General features: G+C 39.5%; 1 protein-coding gene across 4 annotated transcripts in view; it reads right to left on the bottom strand.

Annotated features, from left to right (window-relative positions):
- Window positions 1–4989: 4989 nt before the first annotated feature.
- Window positions 4990–24458, bottom strand: part of LOC310848541 (desmocollin-1-like) — a 28011-nt gene continuing 8542 nt past the window's right edge. Inside the window, exons 3-18 of one of the 4 annotated variants that reach the window (XM_083747681.1) lie at window positions 23346–23548; window positions 22541–22651; window positions 21897–22052; window positions 21249–21393; window positions 19302–19477; window positions 18338–18472; window positions 17751–17936; window positions 16064–16323; window positions 15122–15261; window positions 13486–13698; window positions 13140–13388; window positions 12252–12379; window positions 10570–10839; window positions 9969–10014; window positions 7299–9887; window positions 4990–7146 (exon numbers count right to left, since the gene is read on the bottom strand). In XM_083747681.1, the coding sequence (XP_083603807.1) occupies window positions 9979–10014; window positions 10570–10839; window positions 12252–12379; window positions 13140–13388; window positions 13486–13698; window positions 15122–15261; window positions 16064–16323; window positions 17751–17936; window positions 18338–18472; window positions 19302–19477; window positions 21249–21393; window positions 21897–22052; window positions 22541–22651; window positions 23346–23548 (2408 nt within the window). In that variant the 3' untranslated portion in view covers window positions 4990–7146; window positions 7299–9887; window positions 9969–9978. Of the gene's footprint in view, window positions 7155–7298; window positions 9888–9968; window positions 10015–10569; window positions 10840–12251; window positions 12380–13139; window positions 13389–13485; window positions 13699–15121; window positions 15262–16063; window positions 16324–17750; window positions 17937–18337; window positions 18473–19301; window positions 19478–21248; window positions 21394–21896; window positions 22053–22540; window positions 22652–23345; window positions 23549–24458 lie in introns of all 4 variants that reach the window. The other 3 variants (XM_083747682.1, XM_083747680.1, XM_083747679.1) reach the window with 3 other exon arrangements.

Below are 24458 nucleotides of genomic sequence, written 5' to 3'. Positions count from 1 at the left end.
CCTTTCAGAGGTCTGTAACACCTATTAAAGAACACAAATGGGTACCAGAAAAGGAGTGCCACTGTGAAGCTACAAAGTTTTTTTTAATGTATGAGCTAATATACATACCATTTGACTACCTCTAAATTATTTTAAGGTATCTTCAGAAATGGTTGTCACTTAGGAAGAAATGTGTGTCTTTTAAAAAAGAGAGAAAGAAACTATCCCTCCCATCCAAATAATTTGCTCATGCATGTTGTCAGTCAATAGCTTTTTCTCAGGCTTATAGAGCTGCTGAACAAGAAAAAAAAATAGCATGTATGTGCAGAGCTGTGGTTGCCTAACTCTCTTTAAGGCTTTTCCCAGCGTTGCATTAAGGCCCATTTCACACCCAATGAATTTTAACTTCTGCAGAGAAAATTGCATGAATACTGCATGTGTATAATACACATTTATCTGCTTTTGGCACATTGGGAGTCTATAATAGAAAGAATGAGGTACGCTCATCATATGTGATGGCCTAAAAGAAGTTATATAATATTTTCTGCATGGAAATGGCTTCCTTGTGGAATATTCAGCTTGTAGAATATGAAGCAGGCCTTTTACAGCAGTAATGAGGAGCGTCTCAAAGGTGCTAATGTATCTCTTACTCTGAGTCTACATGAGCTATCATTTTACTGAATTTATATGAACCTGGGAAACGGTCTGAAAGCAAAATACTTCTGAAATAAATGGTATAAGATTGAATCTGGGAAAGATTCATCACATGCTACCTGCATATAAGTGGATCCATCCAGCACTGCCCTGAAGGGAACACTTGCAGTGTGTGAGATTAATTTAATATCCATGCATGTCCTGCTCTTACCTTCCCAATGTAGCCTTCCAGCAATGAATTGGTTTCCTTACGAGTATGTATTCTTTGTCTGCTACTGGTTCAGCTTCAAGATGGCAGGTTTGAATTAGCAAGTAAACCCGGACCTTGAGAATAGGCTTGACCAAGATGCCTCAACACCACTTACATTGTTGTTGGCCTTCTGTTGCTATGTATAAGTGACGGTGGGTGGGATCTCATGAATGCCCTTGCATTCACTCTATTGGAAGGTCCTCTAACTGCATGGGGAAAATTTAGGGGGCACCAGGTGAAAGAAAATTGGCCAAAAATAAATAAATCTCTTCCCCTTTTCCGTTAGCAGAGGCACCCACTGGATCACCCTTCCAATAGTGCAACAGCATCAATCGGATCCCACCCTGTATGTGCATTTGCAGTTACTTTCGATTGAACCCCCAAACACCAGGTGGAGACACATTTTTGCAGAGCAATTTCACCTAAAATGACATTTTGTACATTTTCCCTACTCATATGTGCATTTTTATGGACACTTCACGCCACTATATGCAATTTTGTGTGTTACTTGGCTGGAGAAGTGCATTGCTAAATTCAGAGAAGTGTGAATTTCAAAGCATGGCTGTGTTTCCATCCCTGTATTATTTTGATAAGTGCACATCCAAACAGTGTGGTGTAGTGGCTAAGAGCAGTAGACTCATAATCTGGGGAACCGGGTTCGCATCTCCGCTCCTCCACATGCAGCTACTGGGTGACCTTGGGCTAGTCACACTTCTCTGAAGTCTCTCAGCCCCACTCACCTCACAGTGTTTGTTGTGGGGGAGGAAGGGAAAGGAGAATGTGAGCCGCTTTGAGACTCCTTCTGGTAGTGATAAAGCAGGATATCAAATCCAAACTCTTCTTCTTCTATCCCTAATGCTCCCCTATCTCTAATTTGCCTGCTTTAAAGGAGGCAACTGAGCAGGGCACTATGCTGCCACTAGAACCTGCTCAGGCAGCATCCGCCCCGGAGTATCCAGAGGCAGATTCGGAAGATCCTGAACATATGAACATCCTGCCCTGGGATTAGGGGTGGGAGAATGTGACCCAGTCCAGACCAGGCTGTACACAAGCTTCCAGATTGTGAGATCCCTAAAAGTGGAGCTTTCATATCAAGGTATTGTGAGTGGGAACTTATGTATATGCACCCGAAACCACTACTGGAGCCAGCAAAACACCGATAGAGTAAGATATATTGGCACTGATGAAGTGAAAGTGAGGGGGGTGTTAATGATACCAATTTGCATTTGAACAAGCTAAGGCGAAGATGTCTATGCTAATTTCAGTCTATAAATTTAGTGTGTGCGCACGTGTATATATACATCAGAAGGTCTCCTCCCTTTGCTCAGTTGGCAAAATTACATCAGTTTCTCTCTTTGTCTTTCTGAACTCTTCCACACCCAGATTCTGCTGAAAGCCAGAAATATGTTTGGTCTTCTGTCCTGTTTCCCAGACCTAGCATTGACATGAGAATCTTAGAAACTGGCATAATTTAAGGTTTAAAAAAATGTCTTTGATTTTAAAAAAAATCTCACGTGGCAGTGGGTAGAATTAGTTGCTCAATGCTCACGCCCGTGGCTCCTTCCTTTGAGTCTGTTTGAACTTGTCAGCAAGTGAGACATGTTGAAATGTGTTTTGCAACCCTTGCTCAGAAATTTTGCAGTGCAACCATTTGGGTTGATAAAACATGTTTGAACATTCCCATGTGCCTTTCCTCTGGTGACAGGATTGAATCATGCTGAGCATGAAAAATCATGTACCGATACCTGCATCTTAGAACATGTTCTGCAAGAATGCATCACTCTGAAACAGAGTCTGGTAGATTTATATATGACTTTTTTCATTTCTTGGTGGAATTCCGTATTTGTCTGATGACCTCTTTTCTCAGCCATTCTACTGTGTTGAATATACTGCTTTATGTAGTGCTTCACACAAACAAGAGTTTGAAAAGAACTCTTCGGTTCTTTGTTCTGTCTTGCATCCTTGACTGTACTAAAATGCCTGTGTAAGATTGCAGCTGCAACATAGAAACACTATGTTGTGGTACTGTAGCCAAGGTTTTTTGTAAAAGTCTTGCCCTTTTTCAGGGATTCAGTTTGACCTTATGAGCAAAAATGCACCAGTAAGGCCTGACATGGGAGACACGGGGCAGACTCCCAGGTTAATGTATGATTGGCACTAGTCTAAAGCAGAGCTCTCCAAACTTTTCATATTGGTGACACACGTTTTAGACATGCATAATTTCACAACACAGTAATGCAGTTTTACAGTGGTACCTTGGGTTACAGACGCTTCAGGTTACAGACTCCGCTAACCCAGATATAGTACTTCGGGTTAAGAACTTTGCTTCAGGATGAGAACAGAAATTGTACGGTGGCGGCAGCAGGAGTCTCCATTAGCTAAAGTGGTACCTCAGGTTAAGAACAGACCTCCAAAACGAACTAAGTTCTTAACCCGAGGTACCACTGTACTAGCAAACCAGAGGTTAAACTCCTTTCCAGCCACGGGAAGAACATGGGAAGCATTCACGCAACACACCAACACACTGCAGCCAACACACTTATGTTTGGAAAGCTGTGGCCTAAAGCAAGCTGGCTTACATGTAGGATTTCCAACAGAGATGGGAATCCTTGTGAATGTCTCGCCATATTTATAAAGGAATTCTGAAACACCCTTCAAGTGAGGGAGAGAACAAAATCAGAAGCCTCTTTTAAGCAGGAGAAGAAAACCCTGGAGAACTTGGAGGACAAGTTTTGGCAGATCCCTAGAGCTTATGCCAGCATCATTATGCTTTTCCTATGAAGTGCTGCCTCAGCAGAATAGCTCATTTCAACTCAGGGAGTGGGGAGTTGGCGTGGTGTGGAAGTGAAGGGAAACACCTGGGAACTTCAGTCTGTATCCTGAGCTTGTGTTTCTTCCTCCTACCCCTCAGGTACTTAAGTGGGAGGTACCCACCCAGATGCATGAGCCAAAGGGTTCTTGGCCCCTGGCTCTTCTTGAGGGCTTGATTTAACCCTTTTAAAAAGTCCCTTTGATTATGCCTTATCAGGCTTGTATTGCTGGATTCTGTAAACAGCACTAGATATTGTCGAGAACAGCATTAGAGAGATCCTACTAATCAAGAAAGAGACGCGGGTGGCGCTGTGGGTAAAACCTCAGTGCCTAGGACTTGCTGATTGTATGGTCGGTGGTTCAAATCCCCACGGCGGGGTGAGTTCCCGTCTTTCGGTCCCAGCTCCTGCCCACCAAGCAGTTCGAAAGCACCCCTAAGTGCAAGTAGATAAATAGGTACCGCTTTATAGCAGGAAGGTAAACGGCGTTTCCGTGTGCTGCGCTGGCTCGCCAGAGCAGCTTCGTCATGCTGGCCACGTGACCCGGAAGTGTCTCCGGACAGCGCTGGCCCCCGGCCTGCGCTGTGAGATGGGCACACAACCCTAGAGTCGGACACGACTGGCCCGTACGGGCAGGGGTACCTTTACCTTTACCTTACTAATCAAGAATTACAGCTTTCAAAGCAGAGACATTTTTCCTATCCACTTACTGATTTTTTTTGCATATAGTAGGTGGTGCTACTTTTGAAGTTGTCATATGTTTGAGGTTTTTGGGATACATGCAGTTTTATGATTTAAGGTTGCAGCAATTGTATTGCTGGTATAGAACTATACAAAGTTGGGAAATAACCTTTTGAGGCTCCCATGTGTTGTCTTTACACACATCCATCAGTTTGCTGCAATGACTACTGTATATCTTCTCCATCCTATCTGTTCCATTTACTTCCAAATAGACAGTACATTAGGCAGCTTACCATTTTAAAAGCTTCTTACATCGCTGTGATGAAAAGTGTGATCTAGAAAACCTGCAGGACTTACAAACTGCCCAACCATGTTGCCAGTGGCTAGAAACTGGGCCTAGTAAGTCATTATATCTGAAAAACAAAGATATTATATGGCCCAACATCTATGAAATGGGTACTGGTTGCCACCTGGACAACTTAGAAGAAAGAAGTAGCGCTATAGACTAGGCAATGAATGAGCCCCTGGTGAAACTCGGCCCATATTTGCAACAGTACCTGCCAATGAGCATCAGACAGAACACATAAGAAATAAGCAAATTAAATAGTAGGTCCCTTTGTTTTTGAAACAAAAGCAACTTTATTACTCTTGTACAAAATGTATTTAAAATACGAAATTAAACAAGATGTTTACACAATGAGACAGTTCTTGAGAAGAACGTCATTGGGAAGAACAAATCATTTTTCATTTTGAGTCAAAGCATTTTGTTGGTGAGGTAAAGAACATAAAAGATGATATACACCTATAGCCTGTAAAGTTATAAATACTTAATACAAATCTCTCAACTTTACATGATAATCATACGTTATTTTACATTTTTATCTCTCCAGGCCAGCAAATTTTATAATTCTGTGGATTGCCTGGTACAGGAGTTCTCACAATTTCTGCTGTCAAGGCAGCCTTTCCATATCAAGCAGACTGCCACAGAACCTTGATGCAGTTTAAAGAAGTGTTTGGCCACATTCTAGGGTACACATGTAATTCATGCAGGATGCAAACAAGGTCTGTTATGCTCCATTTCAGCTGCACACTGCAATGGAAGATGAATAGAGGTTGACACCCTGACTTTTAGAGAGGCTTATCCACCATTATTGGTCCTCCAAGACTCTTTGATAAAGAAATGCAGCTAGGAAAGGCACCATATTTGCACACTGTAGTAACAAAGAAACATTACAAATAACATAGTTAAATTCGTGCTTTGCTAAATTTAAACAGATACTTGTCATCTTTGGGATTAAAAACAATTACCTATTAATATGTTGCATTACTTTACAGCACTTTGCCTCAGTGCTCAAAGGACTTTACAAAGAGTGCCTCAGCAGTAATATGGAGGGCACTATTAGCCCACCAGTTGTAATCTAGGGATCTGAGAGATATTGGGTTGCCTCTAGTAAATTTACAGGTAAGTTAAGCTTTTAACTGGGCACATCTCACTTCCAACTGCTCAGAGCAATCCTAACCCCAGATCCACTGCCTTGAGAAGGTCAGGACATGTGTGTGCAGATAGATAATCTACACCCGACCCCTGCCCAACAGCACAAACCAGCAAAGGTTTGCTAGTGGCATATCATCCACTACTTCGTTCCCCACTTAAGATTGCACTGTTCATCAGAGAGATAGCTTAGTTGGTAGAGCATCAGACTCTTAATCTCAGAGTCATGGGTTTGAGCCCCACCCTGGGCAAAAAGATTCCTGCATTTCAGGAAGTTGTACAAGATGACCATTGTGGTCCCTTCCAACTCTATGATTCTAGGGTTCCTTTTATAAACATGAACTAAATTAAGGAAACAGAAAATATAGTGTATGATTTGGAGTTCATATTTTATTTCATGGCATTTCGTATTTAGAAGAAAATCAATAGAAATAGCAGCATTTTTCTTACGTTTGTACTGTAATTGGCTTTTTGCAATTTATATGGTTTTAAAAAAACAGAATAGATTTGTAAGACTATCTTGGTTTCAATAAATACAGTCACTGACACAACTCAGGATTAGCGGGGGGTGGGTAGTGACAAATTAGGGACCCAAAGCTGGTCTCCATTTTAAAACCACAGAAAACTTCTCAAAGTAAAGTATTCTTCTGGAGACTTCCATCTTCTCCAATAACTTTGAACAGGTTCTTCTTAGATGTTTAAATGTTACACAAATGAGGGGAAAGAGATGAATTGAAACCTTCTGTGATAGCTCATCAGTTAGTACTTTTATGCCATACTGTGTTTTCTTTTCAGCAAAAGCCCCTGCATCAGATTTATAGCTGTTGTGACTCAGTGCAACACCCATTAACATTGCAACATTACTTAGGCAGATTTAAACTGATGGGTAAGCTAGCCCGACATACAAAAACTCTTACTCAATAAGGCGTAGCTGCTACTTTTGCAAGCTTGCAATTTAGCAGAATTAGTTCAGAATACTATATACTTAATTTGCTCTTAGATTTTGCTTTATACATTGGTATAGGAATTATTTGGAGTGTAAAATACAGAGAAGCCTGTATTTCTGTTTTTACTTTTTCTCAAAGCTTAAAAGTAAACCAAAAACCCATGATTTCTCCATTTTCTTTTTATATTATTATTGCCAGAACAAAATACCAAGAATGTAGTATTTGATACAGCCCATTCATTCATCTTCTTTCTGTTCCATCAGTTTTTACTACTTTTGCTTTGTCTTTTGTATGGGGGCCACAATCTACCTAAGGTTAATCAGTCATCCATGTCTGACCCACTGAAGCAAATGCAAGCAGTGGCGTAGCATGGGGGTGCAGGGGGGGCCGGCCGCACCAGGCGCAACATCTGGGGGTTAGGGGGCGCAAATCCATGGGTTAGGGGGTGCAAATTACTTGCCTTGCCCCGGGTGCTGACAACCCACGCTATGCCACGGAATGCAAGAAGGTACTCATGTGTAAATTAAATCCCAATTATTTCAATGAGACTTCATCATGATTGTAACCTGCTTAAGGGCTCTGATGTTCAAAGTAGGGCCTGTTTTTTAATAACACACCCATGTAAGCCAGTGAGTGTTAAGTGTGAAGAAGTGGCTTCAGAAGTCTGTGCATTATAAACCCAACCCCTGAAAATACCCTGAACCTAAAAGCTATATTATTGGTAAGTTAAGGCCTTGTAATGCTTTGCAACATTTTAAATATCTTCTCTGGATTCTGCAGATCTAGAGAAATATGTCTATAGCATAAAAGGCGAGAAGACTAATATGAGATGTACTAGGAAAAAAACCTATTTAAAATAGACTAGATACCAATTTCACCAAAGTAACAGGATCTTCAGTGTTTAAGATCCTTAGTGCACAAGAAGAATCAAACTCGTTATTCTCTGCTCAATGGCACTGACATGAGCATAATAAAGCACAAAAGAAAAGCCTAAAATACCAACTTGATGAGAATAAAAACCTTTCATTTTAGGTCAATTAATTTCTAGCAAAGAAACAACATCTGCTTTATTAAAATCAGTTTTTTAAATGCATATCTTTAAATCCACTTGATTAAAGAGAAGACTATGATGTGTAACATCAAAACAGCAGCTACAGCACACCTCCTTCCCTTTATTTACAATTCAAAATTTCCAATACATTTCTCTTGAATTCCCAAACAAACTGTATTTATACAGATGTATAAAAAATATCAGTCAACGTTTATTCCATCAGAACCGTATACAATAGGCACATTCATGCATGTTAAGTGCAAAGCACCAGTCACTACGTGATAACAGAATCAGCACAGATCATACCTTTGTTGCTCCAAGTTCAGGTCCCCACTTTTCCTGAGATGGGAGGAGTCAACAATAAGTTGTGCCTGAATACTAGCAATTTTCTCCAGTTCCTATAGTAGTATTTTAACACTCAGCTGTATTAGAGTGGCAGATACAAGTATTATACTTTGAATTAATCTAAGTCTTTTGGGTGGAAACTGTGGCCTTGGCAAATGTTTTCAATGTCACATTTTAATTTCTATACTTATTCCTCCAGTGGATTTGAACATACAAACTAATGCTGTCAGATTTGGTGAACACAAAAATTCAGTACAAAGAAAAATGTGTACATATATACATTAAAACATTTCACTTTCTTCATTCTCTATTTACTAATTTAAGAGCTTTGGCCTAATTAAACTCATCTAGGCAGTCCATACAGTGTAGCCCTCTCAACACCAGTATCACTGCAGCTGGTGAGGTTGGAGCTGTGCCAGGTGAGCTTTGCCAGTGCACCTGCACAGACTGACCTCACTACCACTGTGCTCCATTCATGTATGCTAAAGCAATATTAGCGTTCGCAGGGCCAGCTCCCCTCTGCCATTACATATATGCTAATAATCAATGCTATTTTTCTAGAAAAAGAGGTGCCGGAACACACCACGAACACCTCCCTCATTCTTATAGAATGGCAATGGTGCCCACCTGAGAGGTGGCAGAACTGAATTCTGGTGAGTTCAGGATGAAAAAAAGCCCTGCTAATAATGAACGCATTCTCTGAGTATCAATCATTATTACATAATCAAAGCAACGCTGTGCATACTCAAGGAGGAGGTACTCATCAGGTTAGTGAATATGCTTAAAAAGAAAAATGTAGAGGGAGAATCAAATCGGCCCAATGCATGCATGCTCAGTAGCCACAAGAAGCTGTGTTTTGGGGGAACTGGGACTGTAGGGGGGTATGTATGGAGTATTCTAGAAAAGGTCATGGCTGGCTGCAAATTTTGTTACAGATCCCATTTTAAAAAATACTTAGAAACCCTGTTTTTCTTAAGAATGTAAGAAATGAATAACTATTTTAACATTCAGCAGTAGTATTTAGCGTTTATTTCTATAAAACTAAAGGAAAGATTCAAATGAATCAAACCATGCTTGCTATAACCCAGACCCAAACAGCCAGAAATTTTTGAAGCTCAGTTCTTAAAATGATAAAGAATGCATTTTGCCTCCCTGTAACGGTAGATGCAGAGAACACTAGAAACTCTGTTGCTATTTTGAAAAGTTATGCGACTACAATATTGACTGTACATATGGTTTAAAAAAATACTTTTTGGTGTAAATCTAAGGCAGTACACATGTAGGTAGGTCAAATAGCACAGAGTATCCAGAGGTTTAAGAACAGAAAGTTTGATACTGACAAACCTAATGTCAGAATGTCTTCTGATTAACTACTCCCACGAGAAAAGTGGGGGGGGGGAGAGACATAAAAATATTTTGTATTCAAGTTGCTATCCTGTGGAAAGGGCGACAATTCTCTGCATTGTTGTTGACAGCACATTTATCTCTTTATACAGGTTTCTGCTAATGTCCTAAACTTTGGTTCCAGCTGATCTAAAAAGTCAAGCGCCTCTTCATCTTGCTGATCAGTGCAGCAGCCTACAGAGCCAGCCAGCGATCCTCTTCCTTCATAATTATATGAAAGGACATAGTCTTCGGAATGCTTATGCTCTTCATCTTGTCCACAGAGATATACCTTCTGCATAGGGGGAAAAACTGGGTGTTACTTGTTTTCTTAAACTAACCTGAACATGACATAAAAATGATTTCGTGGATTTACCTTTCAATGTTTAATTTTTAATCAGAGTGTGTCCTCTAATGGGTTCCTATATATAAAAAATGCACATGATTGGTCTATATCATTCATTCTATGACGAATTTAACAAAATCAGACCTACTGATCACATACGTAATAATCAAATGCAATGAACTTCCTTATCAGTTTTTTAAAAAAACAATGTTCAGATAAATTAGGGGTGGGGACACCCTAGTTATATATTGTTTATTACAGGGCAGGCTCAGATTTAGGAGCCCAGTTCATAACATATACAGTTTCTTGGGAGACATTACAGCCATTACTATCAACCGTGGTGAATACTGGAGGAGTAATGAGAGATGAGGTCAAAGCAGGAGAGAATCACTACAGGAAAAACAAGTTAAAACAACACAGATATACAAAACAAATACCTGGTCAGGTTACCTTTTCTAAATCCAAACACTAAAACTAAAGGATTGCTTTTCACATTCCAAGCTGCAGGGTGATTTCAAAATAAATCCTAAACATTTGCTCAGAAAATATCACCTATAGTTGCAGGCCATTAATATTATATCCAGCTAAGAAGATGTGAGCTCTGAATAAAAGTATGTTTAACAGTGCTTACCTCAGTTAGGCGAGGGTGTGTAAAATTTTGCCATTCTGAATAATTGTATCTATATGCATCCATTGCAGATTGTCCATATCCTCCTCTTTCTAATGTCTGATGCCCCATTTTAACAGAGTCTAAGGTGTGGTGTCCTCCGCCCTTGACTGATTCCAGTGTCTGGTGTCCCTTGACCATCTCAAAGCTTTCCTGTCCTCCAGTTTTCACTCCAAGAGTTCCTTGATCACAAGTAACCATGTTTCCTGTTTTCACAGGAAGTATATTGGGGTCCTAAAAAGAAAAAGAAAACAGCAAAATACATACCTTAGGGTGCTTGGGAAGAAGGAATTGGACATTATGAGAAACCATGAGAACAAGGAATGCCATTTGGATTTCTGTATTCCCTGCTGGGTATTCAGTCTTTCCAGTAGGTATACAACGGAAGCCAATCCAATTAACTATCCCTGATTTTGCTTAACATCAAGTAATAGCTCCTGTTTATTCCCCTCCACTTACATTTGTGACAGACATAGGCCACTTCTGTGGCCCTGGGATAAATGGGATTCAAAATACCCCAACTCTGAAGTCCTCCCTACACACACAGGTGTTCAGGATTGGAGTAATTGTTGTCTGTTACCCACTGCAAAATATAACTATTTCCCCAGTGGAGGATGAACACTCAGAAAGCAAATGACTCAATTAACCTTAGTCTAGAAAGTGCAGGTCAATCTGACCTGTTAAATTCTGGCTAAAATGGGTGTATGTGCATAAAGAAAACTTGAACTGTTCAGTGTCTCATTTTCTTTGCTTGAGCCATTGAAATACTTTTAACTGAAATAATAAGCAGCTTTCCTTGAAGCAAAGATAGTAGGTAATGCTAAGTACACTTAATATTCTATAGTTGTGTGCATGATGTAACATTTCGCTAAGTTTAGTTCTCTCATCCAAGCTAGTTAAGAATTAAGTGTCAAATGCTTATTACCATCCACTATAAGAATAAGAATCCACTATATACTGTAGTGTATATATGAACTTAAACTCCGATTTAAAAATTAACACAGTAATCAGCAATACATTACCCGTATTTTTTATTCTTGGGATTAATTGGCTGAAATACCATGGGATTTATATTAGTTTCAGCATTCAAACTACAACTAATATTTTTTCCCAGCACCTTATATATAGTCTCTCCTTTTGTCCCATTCTCCTTCTTTATCTCCCTTAAAAGACAAACTAATAGCTTTTTAAAAGCATGTATATTGGCAGCATTTAATTTCGAACATGAGGCAGTCCTGATGCAGTGCTGCTTTCCCAATACAGATTGGGAACCCAATGCCAAAAATTGTCTTCCCCATTACTATTTGTTCCCTAGGATTGTGACATCATCTTTAGGGGTAAATAGCAGCCAGGAGGCTGATAGAATACCAGTGCAAGGCCAGTTTTTGTCTTTTTAAAAAAGTTGTTTAACACAACATATAGTTTGTTATGTCTTGTCATTCCACATAATTACAATGCCTTCGCTCTCGGATCTGTTCCCATCTAGCCCTCTCTGCTTCAGCATTTAAACAATATTAAAATCTTTTCACTTTCTCAAATCAAGTTCCCTCCCCCTCCTTCCACTTGCTCTGAAGCTCTGTGGGTGGGTGGGTGGGTGGGTATGGCATCTATTGCCCAAGAAATAATGAGCAGATAAAACAACTTACCATTACTTCTTCACCAGGTGCTTCAGTGTTTGAAATGATCAAGTTCTGATTAGCTAAATCATCACACACATGCTTACTGCTACTCACAGGTGCAGCACCACAACAGCCGCAAAGTGTTATCAGGATTACTGGAAAAGCGGATGGGGAGAGGAAAAAGAATCAGATACAATAAGGCATCAGGGCATCTACATATTATTAGCCTTTTATTTCTTAACAATATTTTTACCACCCTCTGCCTCCAAGATGGCGTCATCAGCAGTCTATGCCCTCCCCCCACATTCATCCACACAATATGCTCATGAGATAGTTTCAAAGAGGATAGAAAATCAGTGGCCCAAAGTGACCTAGCAATCCCCCAGTGGATGATTGGGGATTTGAACCTGGGACTCACCAATCTAAGTTCAGCACTCTTAACTACAATCCACACAGGTTTTCTTTATGAATGCTCAGACCCAGTGTTTTGGGGTAAAAAGTGAGGTGCTGGTATTCATAACTTTATAAAAGTGCTGCGGGTTCATGCACAAAATGTCTGCCACGGACAGCAAAAAAGAGGTGTGACACTACTCCATACTAGTGAGTACCATCACAAAAACCCGCTACTTAGACCTAATAAAAAAATATATGTGCTTCCAAGAAAGCTCCAGACCAGCTTCAGTTGAACTTGCTTCTAAACAGTATGTGTAAGAAAGACATAGAAGTGCCATTCACTCTGTTAGTATCATTTCAACACAGTATTTAATGGACAATTGTTTACATAAATGAATTAAATAAGCCATCTTCACAGCTTTGCAAACTTCAAGTGGCCAAAGCAGTCTTAACAATCTTATAACATAGCCCTTCAACTTGACATTCATGGCAAATGCTACATTTCATATATAACATACTTACATAATAGCAACAAGGATCCCCCAATCATTGCAAGGATGGCCCAAAGACCAAGAGTCACATTAGGAGTCTGACGTGCAACCGGTGGCCCCACCCGTGGCCAGTAACGGCAATCACTAGGGGTGGTGCAATCACACATAATTACACGAACTTCAGTGATTCCACCTTTGCCTGCACGATCAGTTACCATCACAGGGATCTCATAAGCGCCAAATGGCAAATTCTCTGCTGGTACCAGGTATGCAGAGTTCTCTGCCAAAAATGAAACAAAAATACAACTCAGTGATGAGCATTCTTTCAAAATCATTAATTACTGCAGAGGCAAGAAATTTAGGAATGCAGCACACACCATCATGTTGTGTCAATTTCCACTGTGGGATCATGCGGTCAGGAAGAGTAAAACTGAAAGGGGCTCCATGTTCAGGTAAATCAGCATCCACAGCAGTAAGGCAAACTGGTTGTCTGTCTCTGCAAATTATGTACTCTTTCTTGGGAATCACTGGGAAATTGTCGTTCTCATCTAATAGATTAACCACTATTACTCCAGTGCCTGTTTTACCACCTAGGAAATAACCAAGAATGAGTTATAGCCTTACAATTTAATGCTGTTTCCATGATTTAACATATCTTTGTCCTACTCATAAATTACACTTCTGAAATTATTAATTTTACTATTTCCAACAGCAGTTCATAACAAATACTTGCAAGGAAACTCACTCCAACAATGGAATCTGAGATGGGCTCAATAAGATAGCCTGTGCCCAAGATGGATCCCACTCCTACATACTCAATGTTAATCACAAGGCATTTCCAGGCTGATGTTCCATTTTTCGACTAGCATTCATGAGGAAAGGCAATGCTTTTTTCTGGGGGTACGCATTTTGTGAATCTAAGTTTGGCCTCATTGAGGGGCAGTATTTCAATATGAGTAGGATAATAGGAGTACCCCTAAACAATTTTTAGGGGGGGGAAGCACTGAGGAAAGACTTTGCTTTTTAAATAACAGAAGAGTGAACCAGGTCCTTCCTTTCTTTGACACAGAGGCCTGGGAAAGTTGTGTGCACCCCTAAGAGTGAGGCATGTGTCCATATCATGTAAATGGAGTGAAAGCAAATCCAGAGGCTTTGGATATTCACAAAAGACTTTGAGCACCCATACCAGCCCCTCTGGAAACAAAATAATTAATTCCTGAATGGCAATATTTTCTTGTAAAGGATGGCAGTTATATTTTTATACCGATTTATGAGGGGAGCAGTGCTGGCTGAATCTTCCCTTGCTGTGTGGATTTCATTTTAATGTGTTTCATAGTTTGTTGATGTTGTGTAATATTCTATGTGGCCTTATGATATACATAACCCATGTACAAATTTGTTTTGAAATGTCAATTTAATTTATATATAAACATTAAAAAAACTATTAAGAAACCTGCTTAAGAAAATATTGTGACTAGCTTCAAACATAATTAACACTGGTCCCAATGTTAAGCTTAACCATGGTTAATGCTGGCGGGGGGGGGGGGGGGGATACACAATCAGCAAAGAAAGGCCAAGGAATGAATGCATGGGTCTGTAGGTTAATCCTAATTTCTTAATTGTGGTTAAGCATTCAGAGGCACGGTATATTGGCTCTAACTGTTCATTATTTAACTTAGTTTGAAAAGGGTTTGATAGTATAGACAAAAGTATTATAAAGTGATCATACTGAGCAATGGTACACCCAATAAAAAAATAAAATAAAACAAATAAGCCCCACCCCTGGCAAAAAAAAAAAACAAGACCCAAAATGATGAGCTCTGGGACTAGCAGTGTGATTTCCCTCTCTCTCACTGGTCAAGGAACGGTTGAGAAAGAAAGAAAAGGCTTCCCCCACATATACGAACTTCCCGCCCCAGCTGAAGCTAGCAAACACAGCTTGGGATGTGGTATTTGCTCTGCCACATACATATTCAGTAGTTTTGTAGGCTATTTATAGTATGTAATACTCACTCCTGTCCGTTGCAGAGACTGTTACGTTACACTGGTAGAGCTGCATTTGTGGTTGTTCCCTGTCTAGGAGTCTAGTGGTTCTGATCTGACCTGCGTTGTCAATGGTGATCCAGTTACAGGGATCATTTATTATTCTATAACTGTTAGGAACAAATACAGCTGTTAGAAACAAACACCAAAATATATTCTTCATTATATCTTAATGGTTTTATGCCTGGTGCAGTTAAATAAGCTGGTACAAATCTCTGTGTTGCACCATCACACAGCAATGGATTCTCAAGCATCCTCATACTAGGTAGTAGTCTTTAGTATATACGTAAGACATTTCTACAGTTCAGAGCATTTTCCTGCTGTGCTGGTGTCCAAGAAATTTAGAGTATACTTAGCTCTTCCAACCTGATCTGCTCCCCACTGGCATTTCTGGCTATACTCCACGAGACTGGCAGTACCACCAGGCCAGCATAAAACTCACAGAATGAACCCAATACCCCCATGTATTCCTGTGTAACAGAACAAGGTTTGCTTGTGTAATGTGCAGATAGCCCCCAGTGTAGTGGTGCAACAACAGAGGTGCAACAATGTTTATCCATCACCAGTAACAGCTGGCAGACTGGGATAGAACAGCACTGCTTGCCTGGCTTCCCAACATGGAGGTCATTGCTTTTAACAAAGAGGGGAGGGTGAGGTAGGAGGGACGTTTGGGCAGTGCAGGTACAGTGGCAGAGCCAAGCCAATGCTGCTGCCATTGAGCTTACACCTACTGACCTCATTGCCACATCACCCCTCTCCCCTGGTTATAAGCGGCAAACTATCCCTTGGAAAGCAATGCACTGCCTGCTCCCACCCTGCTCTGCCAGCTGCTACATCTGTGAATCAGACACAGAATTAGTATTAATACTAACACTAATAGTATAACATGAATTAGGCAACAAAATACTATACATTATGCCTTCAGAATTTCCAGTTTCGGGATCCCTTGCTGTGTACTGGCCAACCATCGTTTCAGCAGGCAAACATTCCTTGATGTTCAAAAAAAATACACAAGGATCAAATACAGGGCCTTCGTCCATATCCCGCACTTTGACAACGACGACGCAAGTACTTGTAGAAACTGCTCTTGAATTTGGTGGGAGGAAATAAGGTGCTTCATTATTTACAACAATTTCCAACTTTCTCTCCTTGTTTCTTTCGTAGTCTAGCCCCTGGAAAATAAATAAATGTGTGTGTCAATTGCAAGATTTTTCTAATATTCACAGCAAAAACAGACAATCATGGGGGGATGATTCCCTATTCAGAAGCAGGTTGTGGATGGAATGTCTCTGCCTCCCAGATAGTTTTGTCAATGAAGTAAGGGTTTTTATTGGCTCTTTGTCTGCTGGACCAGAAGCCCACTTCTGGCCCTGAACCTTTTCACTTGCCTTAAAACAAGCATAAGGGACCCACAGCCTGCAGGCCAAATTAGGTCCATGAAGCCATTTTCCCACAGATGACATCATGGACTCAGCTATACAGCTGCAAATAAAACGATTTAAGTGTGTTTTAATTGCAATATACAATGTGACCCTAGGTGGCGATGGTGAGCCTTATGGAAAATTCAATGTATTTTTGTGGTCCACTCCCTTAGCATTTTATGTAAAGATTTTGTGCTTATGAAAAGCCTGTTAATACCTCCCTCTTGTACAGTGGTGGTGGTATTTTGACAACATAAGCAACGGCACTCAAAACCTGAACACTGGGAATGATGGTACAGTTTTACATAACGCAAATGCATTGTGAGTTTCTTATTTTCCCACACATCTACTTTAAAATGAAAAGAATAAAACATCTACAATGGCTTGGTTCACATAACATGCTAAACCAAATTAATACTAATACTAATAATAATAATAATAATAATAATTTTATTATTTAATATGCCACCTATCTGACTAGGTTGCCCCAGCCACTCTGGGCGGCTCCCAAAAAATATTAAAAAGCTCAAAAATAAAATAGACTTCCCTGTACAGAGCTGCCTTCACATGTCTTCTAAAAGTCATATAGTTGGTAATCTGTTTGACATCTGATGGGAGGGTGTTCCACAGGGTGGGCACCACTTCCAAGAACACCCTCTGCCTAGTTCCCTGTAACTTCACTTCTTGTAATGAAGGAACTGCCAGAAGGTCTTTCGAGCTGGATCACAATGTCTGAGCTGCACAGTGGGGGTGGAGACGCTCCACTCTGGCTTACCACAAACAAGTAAGCATCTAGTCTCTCAGAGAGAAGCTCACAGCTGCTTTGTTTCTACCCAGCACTTCTTGCTGCTGTGCGACATTAAGCTAAGTCAAGGTTTAAAATAGTGTGTCTTCTGAACCGTGGCTTGTGATTATGCTCTTAACTGTAACCAAGATTTGGCTTAGTGTGTCATGCAACCACAGCCACTATGTGATCAATATACAGATTGGAAAATCATTGCTGAGAAATAATTATAAATTTAAATTCAGGGACCTCGGTGCTGCCACAGAAGGTCAGAGGTGTTAAACTCTGCTGAAAATTATTACCCACTTCTGTATTGCTCAGTATGATTGGAATTATCATAATACTTATTAAACTATATTCAATTGGATATAGAAAAGCTGTGAAATGTAATTACCTTTTCAACACATAGTGTACCAATATTTGAATCAGGATTTTTTACAATTTTGAAAGCACCATCTTCATTTCCCTTTATAATGTTGAAGGTAGCATGCCAGGCAGGTGTTCCAGGTGAATCTTTGTCTACAACACCGATGTCCATTACTTTTTCGCCAACTGTGTTTTCACTAACATATGCTTCATACTGAAATGAACAAGATTTTCAGAAATTTGTTTCAAAACCATATGGTCACCACAACATAGTTTTCTATGCACATGCTGTCATATATGCTTTTGCAAATTGCTATGGGTTGATAAATTATAGCCTTAAAATATTAACGCTTAAGATATAATGCAATGATGAGATTAAACCTCTGCCAGCAACTGAAACAACAAGTGTGTGTCTTTATCCTTCTTATTGATAAGGAAACAGAGTCCAGCTTCTTAACCAGGGCTGATGCAATCAGAATAGAGTTAAAAGCTGCAGGCTTGGACACATAATTATGAAACTCACGCAAATGACAAAAAGAAAATAAAAAAGAGAGAATGCAGAAGATCTTAAAATGAAGAGTAATGTTCTAAGAAGTGTGAAGTCAGCAAACATACCATGCTGTGCTCACACATGGGTGCATGATCATTTGCATCATCAACTTCAATTACAACTGTTGCAGTATTGCACAAACCAAAGGGCTGACCTCCCATATCTCTTGCTTCTACCAGTATTGTGTATGTCGTTATTTTCTGAAAAAGAACACAGCAAACAGTATATGAATATAGTACTATATAAACACAGTAATGGGAGGGGAAGGCCAATGGAACACAATATCCTCTTAATACTGACTCTCTTTAGTCATATTGTAATAATAATAATAATAATATTTATACCCCATCCATCTAACTGGGTTTCCCCAGCCACTCTGGGCAGCTTACAACACATATAAAAACATAGTAAAACGCCAAACATTAAAAACCTCCTGATACATGGCTGCCTTCAAATGTCTTCCAAAAGTTGTGTAGTACTTTATCTCACTGACATCTGATGGGAGGGTGTTCCGCAGGGTGGGCACCACTGCCAAGAAGGCCCTGCATGGTTCTCTGTAACTTCACTTCTCACAGTGAGGAAACCACCAGAACTTCACCAGAGGGAACCACCAGAGTTCCTAGCTAAACAAATGCTTTTAAGGCTTCTTATGCAGAAGTCCAGCAAGTACCCATTCTCTCATTCTCACTGCTGCCTCCTGCAAAAAAGTGGTGGAAAGAGAGAGAACCTCTCCCTTTTTCCCCGTTGATGAAAGACAAGATAGGTCACCTCCCTTTCTGTTGTATTTTTGCAGGACTAAGCAGCAGCTTGTATCTCCTGCAACAACCTGCCACTAACACAAACTCTCTTTTCTGCATAGGATTTAGAGAAGGGAGGTGTCAATGACAACAACAAAATAATGAGTTTGTCAAGCAAGTAAACTATAAATTTCCCAGAGATTCATGCGTCCTCTCCCCGCCTCCCCGTCAAATTATGTCTTACTCATAGGCATAATGCTAAATAACAACATTAGACTTTCAATAAAATTACCTCTCTGTCCAGAACTGGATATGCCACAGTAATAGAACCTGTATCTGGATGTATAGAGAACGTATTGGAACCTTGAAGCGGTATAGGATTCTGGCCCACAATTCTGTATTTCAGTTTAGTGTGCAGTGTACCAGGTTCATCTCTGTCTGTTGCAGTTATTTGTCCAACCACGGTACCTGCATACACAGATTACCATTGTAACATTTTTAAGATTATACTATAAAATACTGATCAAATTATCACTGGAGATCTAGCCTAATAATACAGCACACACGCAACCCCTGCCTAAAGTACTCGAAAAGAAAATACAATACATGGTTGTTAACTTCAGCCTTAATAAAGCTTATGGACTGCTGCTTTGCTTTGCAACCTCTCCTTACTTCATTTGGGTTAGTGCAGGCCTAGGCAAACTCGGCCCTCCAGTTGTTTTGGGACTCCTGTTAGCTAGGGGTGATGGGAGTTGTAGTCCCAAAACATCTGGAGGGCCGAGTTTGCCTATGCCTGGGTTAATGCAAGGGATTCCAGCCCAAGCCCTGGTGAAATGAACAGAAGATATGCAGCAGTATATGAAGAAGCCCTGCACTTTTTATGTGATTTTTTAAAATAAGTAATTCTGAGCTTTCAGTTAATTACATATATTTGTAATGATCTACAAATTTTGAATCACAGAGATTCCTAATGGAGGAAATTGCCTAAGAAAATAATCTAGGTTTCATATTATCATATTCTGATAAATCCATGCAGGCTGATGTCTAAAAAGTGGTCTTACAATCACTTGCTCCCAATGTATACCTATGGAAATTTGTTAAGTTAGCAATTACATGAAATTGCACCGAATAAGCATGTGTGCAATTGCTGCTGTCAAAAGATATTCTAGGCGTACAGTAGGCGCAGATCTTCTCACTGATGCTGTTCGTGTTACATTTATTTTGTTAATGACCGTCTAACATTTATCCCTGTCTTCAGAAGCAGCAGTTAAATGCTGAATGATGAAAACATGTTTTGATGAGATACAACTTTTATTCTACATAGAAAATAATATCTTCACTATTTTGGAGCAAAGCTTTACCCAGTTACAAACATACACAGATAAATGAAAACACACTTCAAACTGGACAGACCAGTTATAAATCTGACTAGCATTTATAGCAAGAGTCATTGAAATGAATATGGATGCAAATACATGGTCTAATCTGAAAGCTTTTGAAAAATGTGATGGGAAGGATTATAGCTCAGTGGTAATGCATATTTTGAAAGCAGAAGGTCCTGACTCCCAGGTTCAATCACAGGCACCGCCAGTTAAGTGATCAGGGAGCAGGTGATGGGAAAGATTTCTGCATCAGTCCCTAAAATGCTGGTGCTAATGAGTAGACAATTCTGGAGTAGATGGGCTAGTCATTTGACTTGGTGTATGTTCATATATATCAATGCTCAATATAATAATAATATGGCACATTCATGCATAATTAGTGAAATTGTATGTATTTGTGTGTTTGCCCATGCATTTATTTATTAGATTACTAACCTGCCCCATTCCAAGCGGATGGTGCAGTCAATACTTTTAAAATCCGACACAGTATAGTAAAACAAATTAATATTAACCTACACTGGCTTAACATCTGCCATTATATAACATCCATGTAAGAAGATTAAATATCTTAACACTGGGCCACATTCAATGACAAGCAAATAGATGTCTGATTATACATCCAGGTTTTCCCTTTTTTTTCCCCCTCCCTCTTTACTGCTCCCCCATCTGCTCCAGATGGTTTGCCAATCCTTCAGCAAAGATTTTGGGAGCATACAGAGGTCTGCAAGGAGGAGGGGAAAGAGAGCAAGTCATGTTGCACATGTGAAGGTTCATTCCACTGGTGGAAGGGCACCATTAGTTTTCACTCATTGGATAAAAGTAATTGAAATGATATTATAAAATTTCTAGCTGCTTACCAGCTCTGCAGTTTTCTACAACATTAAAAGCCCAAGTAACTGGGTCAAACATTGGTGGGTTGTCATTATCATCCTCAATTCGGATTACATGTCTAAGTGGTACCTCTGGAGTATAGCCATCTAATGTCCTTGCATTGCAAATTATCTGTAAAAAATAGAGGGAACACTTTTAGTAGCTACCTATGTAAGGATAATTGGTTTTATTGTAATGCATTGCTATTTGCTTCTGAACAAACACAAGAACTTCCAATGTTTTACGTTTCTTATATTTTAACAGTGAAAGACTGACAGGTTTACAGTTTCCATTTTACCAATAGCCATCTTTCTGTAGAATTCTTAAACTCAAGTACATTTCTGTGTTTCATCAGAAAGGAATCCAAACTTTTTACTTTATACATTCTTTTCCCCTGTCAAACTTCTCTATCATTAACATCTATCAGATAAAGTTCTATTCAGTATCTCAGAAAAAGCTTTGCTTAGTAAAAGCAGAACAAGGTTGCAGATCCTACCATTCCAATTCAAATACTCAAAATGAACAAAGTGTCAATGAACACTACTGATCCATTGTTTAAAACACATCATTTTATACTTACAACACATTTGGCTTCATATTATAATTGTTACAACTGACAAAGTTTGCATTCTTACCTCAAATTCTGAATACTCTTCCCGATCTATTGGGACAGTTACAAAGAGATTTCCTGTTTCCCTCTCAATATAAAAATAATTTAGTGGTGGTTGGTCGACTCCACGACCACTTATAGAATATGTGATGTTGTATTTTTGGGCTGTATCAGAAGACAGCTGTATAAAGAGAATGATGTATGAAACAGAAAAACGTAAGTCATCATACTATAGCTAGTATCTCAGAATTAAAGTATCAATTTGTCTCTTAATTTTCTGGTACCAAAGTTTAGTTCAGACTCCTGAAGAACATGACAAATATTTGTTCATTTAAAATCCTTCACCATTTATACAGGAGTGTAATTTAGTACACACTGTTTAGGCTGTGAGATCATAATCACACTGAGGCAGTAAGTCCTGTTTTAATAGAACTGATTTTCAAGTGTACTTAAGATCACTCTATCTGGTACAAATTACTCTCCAGCAACTACTTAGTCATTAACAGTATTGATATCATTGATGTTTCCTTTTTCATGTTCAAGGCTTCTCAAAAAGTCATTAGAATTATCCTAAGATCATAACTTACATAGGTTTCTTCTACTCATCTTATTCATAAAACACATTTGCTAGAGCGTAGAGTGTAATCAGACTGGTTTATTAAACGTTACCTGCTGAATTTGCATTGGGAAAGGTCCTAGTGAGTTTTCCATTATTAGGGTTGGAAGAGGACCCCATCTTCGTTTAGTTCGTCTAAGAACAGTCTCTCTTGTTTTATGAGCCTGTGTTCAGGAAATAGAAACGAACATTAGTAATATATTCTAGTAATTCCTTACTTTTTCCATTCTCCTGTACTGTGTTGTTCCTATTAACGTTCTCCAGCATTTCACCATGGTATCATCTTTTTCTCCATGAATTGCTATAACATTCTGTTATGGTGATTTTTGAGTACTTCAACCCTGCATAACTGTTTTCAGTTTTTCATGCCTCTATTTTCATTATGTTTGTGTGTGTTTTTGGAATTCTAATGGCGTTGATGAAGATAATTCCTTTTTTGATACATCAATTTTAACTGGGCAATAAAGAGACAGATTCAGCCCTCCTCTTTACCTGAAGTGAGAGCTTAAGTTATATGCTAAATCAAATGTTCTGTTGACAGTCAATTAAGGCCAAAAATAGACATTACAGGAACTGCAAAGCTGCTGTCAAAAGAAGCAGAATTATGTATCCTCCTTCTCTCTCATCCATACTGGAATGTATATATGACATAATCATAATGTTCTCACTCCTTTTCAATGGCTGAAGTTTGTTTGCAGGGGCAAGGAAACTTTCAGTGCAGTTCTGTCATGTCAAGCATTACTTCTCCCCGCCCTAAAACTCCACCTCTTTTTTCAGGACCTATAACATCTATATTTGCCTAACGAGGAAGATAACTGGAATGTACTTTGATCTAAAAAAAATTTGTGTGTCACTTACCTTTTTTGGATGTGATAGCAAAGTGACATGTATTTTCTTTTGCAGATGACCTTGCAAGTCATTAAGCGATACGGTAAAAGCTTTCTTCTCAGAAGACAAAGAAACAGCATTTGTTGTATATACAGAACCATCTTCTAGTACTATGAAATCAGGATCACTTGAACTGATCAGGTCAGATGTCCTAAGATACTGTCTCAGATTTACTGTAAAACAAAACAAAAACAGTAAAAACTGTAAACCAAGAAACAAAGCAGCAAAGAACAACTCCCAAATTCATGTCCTAAATTTATATTTGCATGCTTACAATTTTAAAATTTGTACATAGTTGCAGTGTCAGGGTAAAGTTTCTAGAGCATGATCATGACACTCTAGTATGAATCTAATAAGTCGATCTTATCCACCCAGAGCCTTCACAACTGGGGGAAAAGGCGATGACTCAAACTAAGAACAATTAAATGAACAAATAGCAAATAAGCGAATAGATAAATAAACTGGTTACAGATGAGAATGAAATGCAAAATCCAAAAACTTGTTTAGTAGTTTTGTTGGTTATAGATTCAAAAGCAAGCTTTATTTACAATCGATAATGAAATACATATCCCATGCTGCCTAAGGCGTGGCAGAGTGCAGCACAACTAGAGGCAGTTTATCTCCTTCAACTGTAAGGGCAGAGGAGCCCTCTTGCACTCCTCTGCCATTTTGGGGGGTTGGGTTTATGGCAGGGGGTGTTTAGTATGCATAGGGGGCATGTCAGGAGAGCAGAAATGCATGTGTTCCTTCAGGTTCAATACTTCTACTTGTCTATCCCTTACACCACCACCCTTTCTGGCTCCACTGATGTCTGAGCCCTGACACTGACTCAATGAAGTTTTCACAGTGGTGTGGGTGGGGGAATCTAGCATCTGATCTCCTTCTCCAAGGTCAGAGCACTCTCTCTGCCTTCAGAAAGTGAGATCCAATGCTTCCTATGACCCCATGGGCACCCTCCTAAGGACCATAAGATTTCAGCATAGCAGCACGATCCAATGCATATTTATTTGAAAGGAACCCCATTCGGTTGGGGTTTGCTGCCCATTAAGTGTGTACAGGATTGAAGTTGTAAGCTTATGCTAT

Source organism: Podarcis gaigeae, assembly GCF_964106915.1.
Source record: "Podarcis gaigeae genome assembly, chromosome: 7".
NCBI lineage: Eukaryota > Metazoa > Chordata > Lepidosauria > Squamata > Lacertidae > Podarcis > Podarcis gaigeae.
This window is presented reverse-complemented; position numbering and strand designations above follow the sequence as displayed.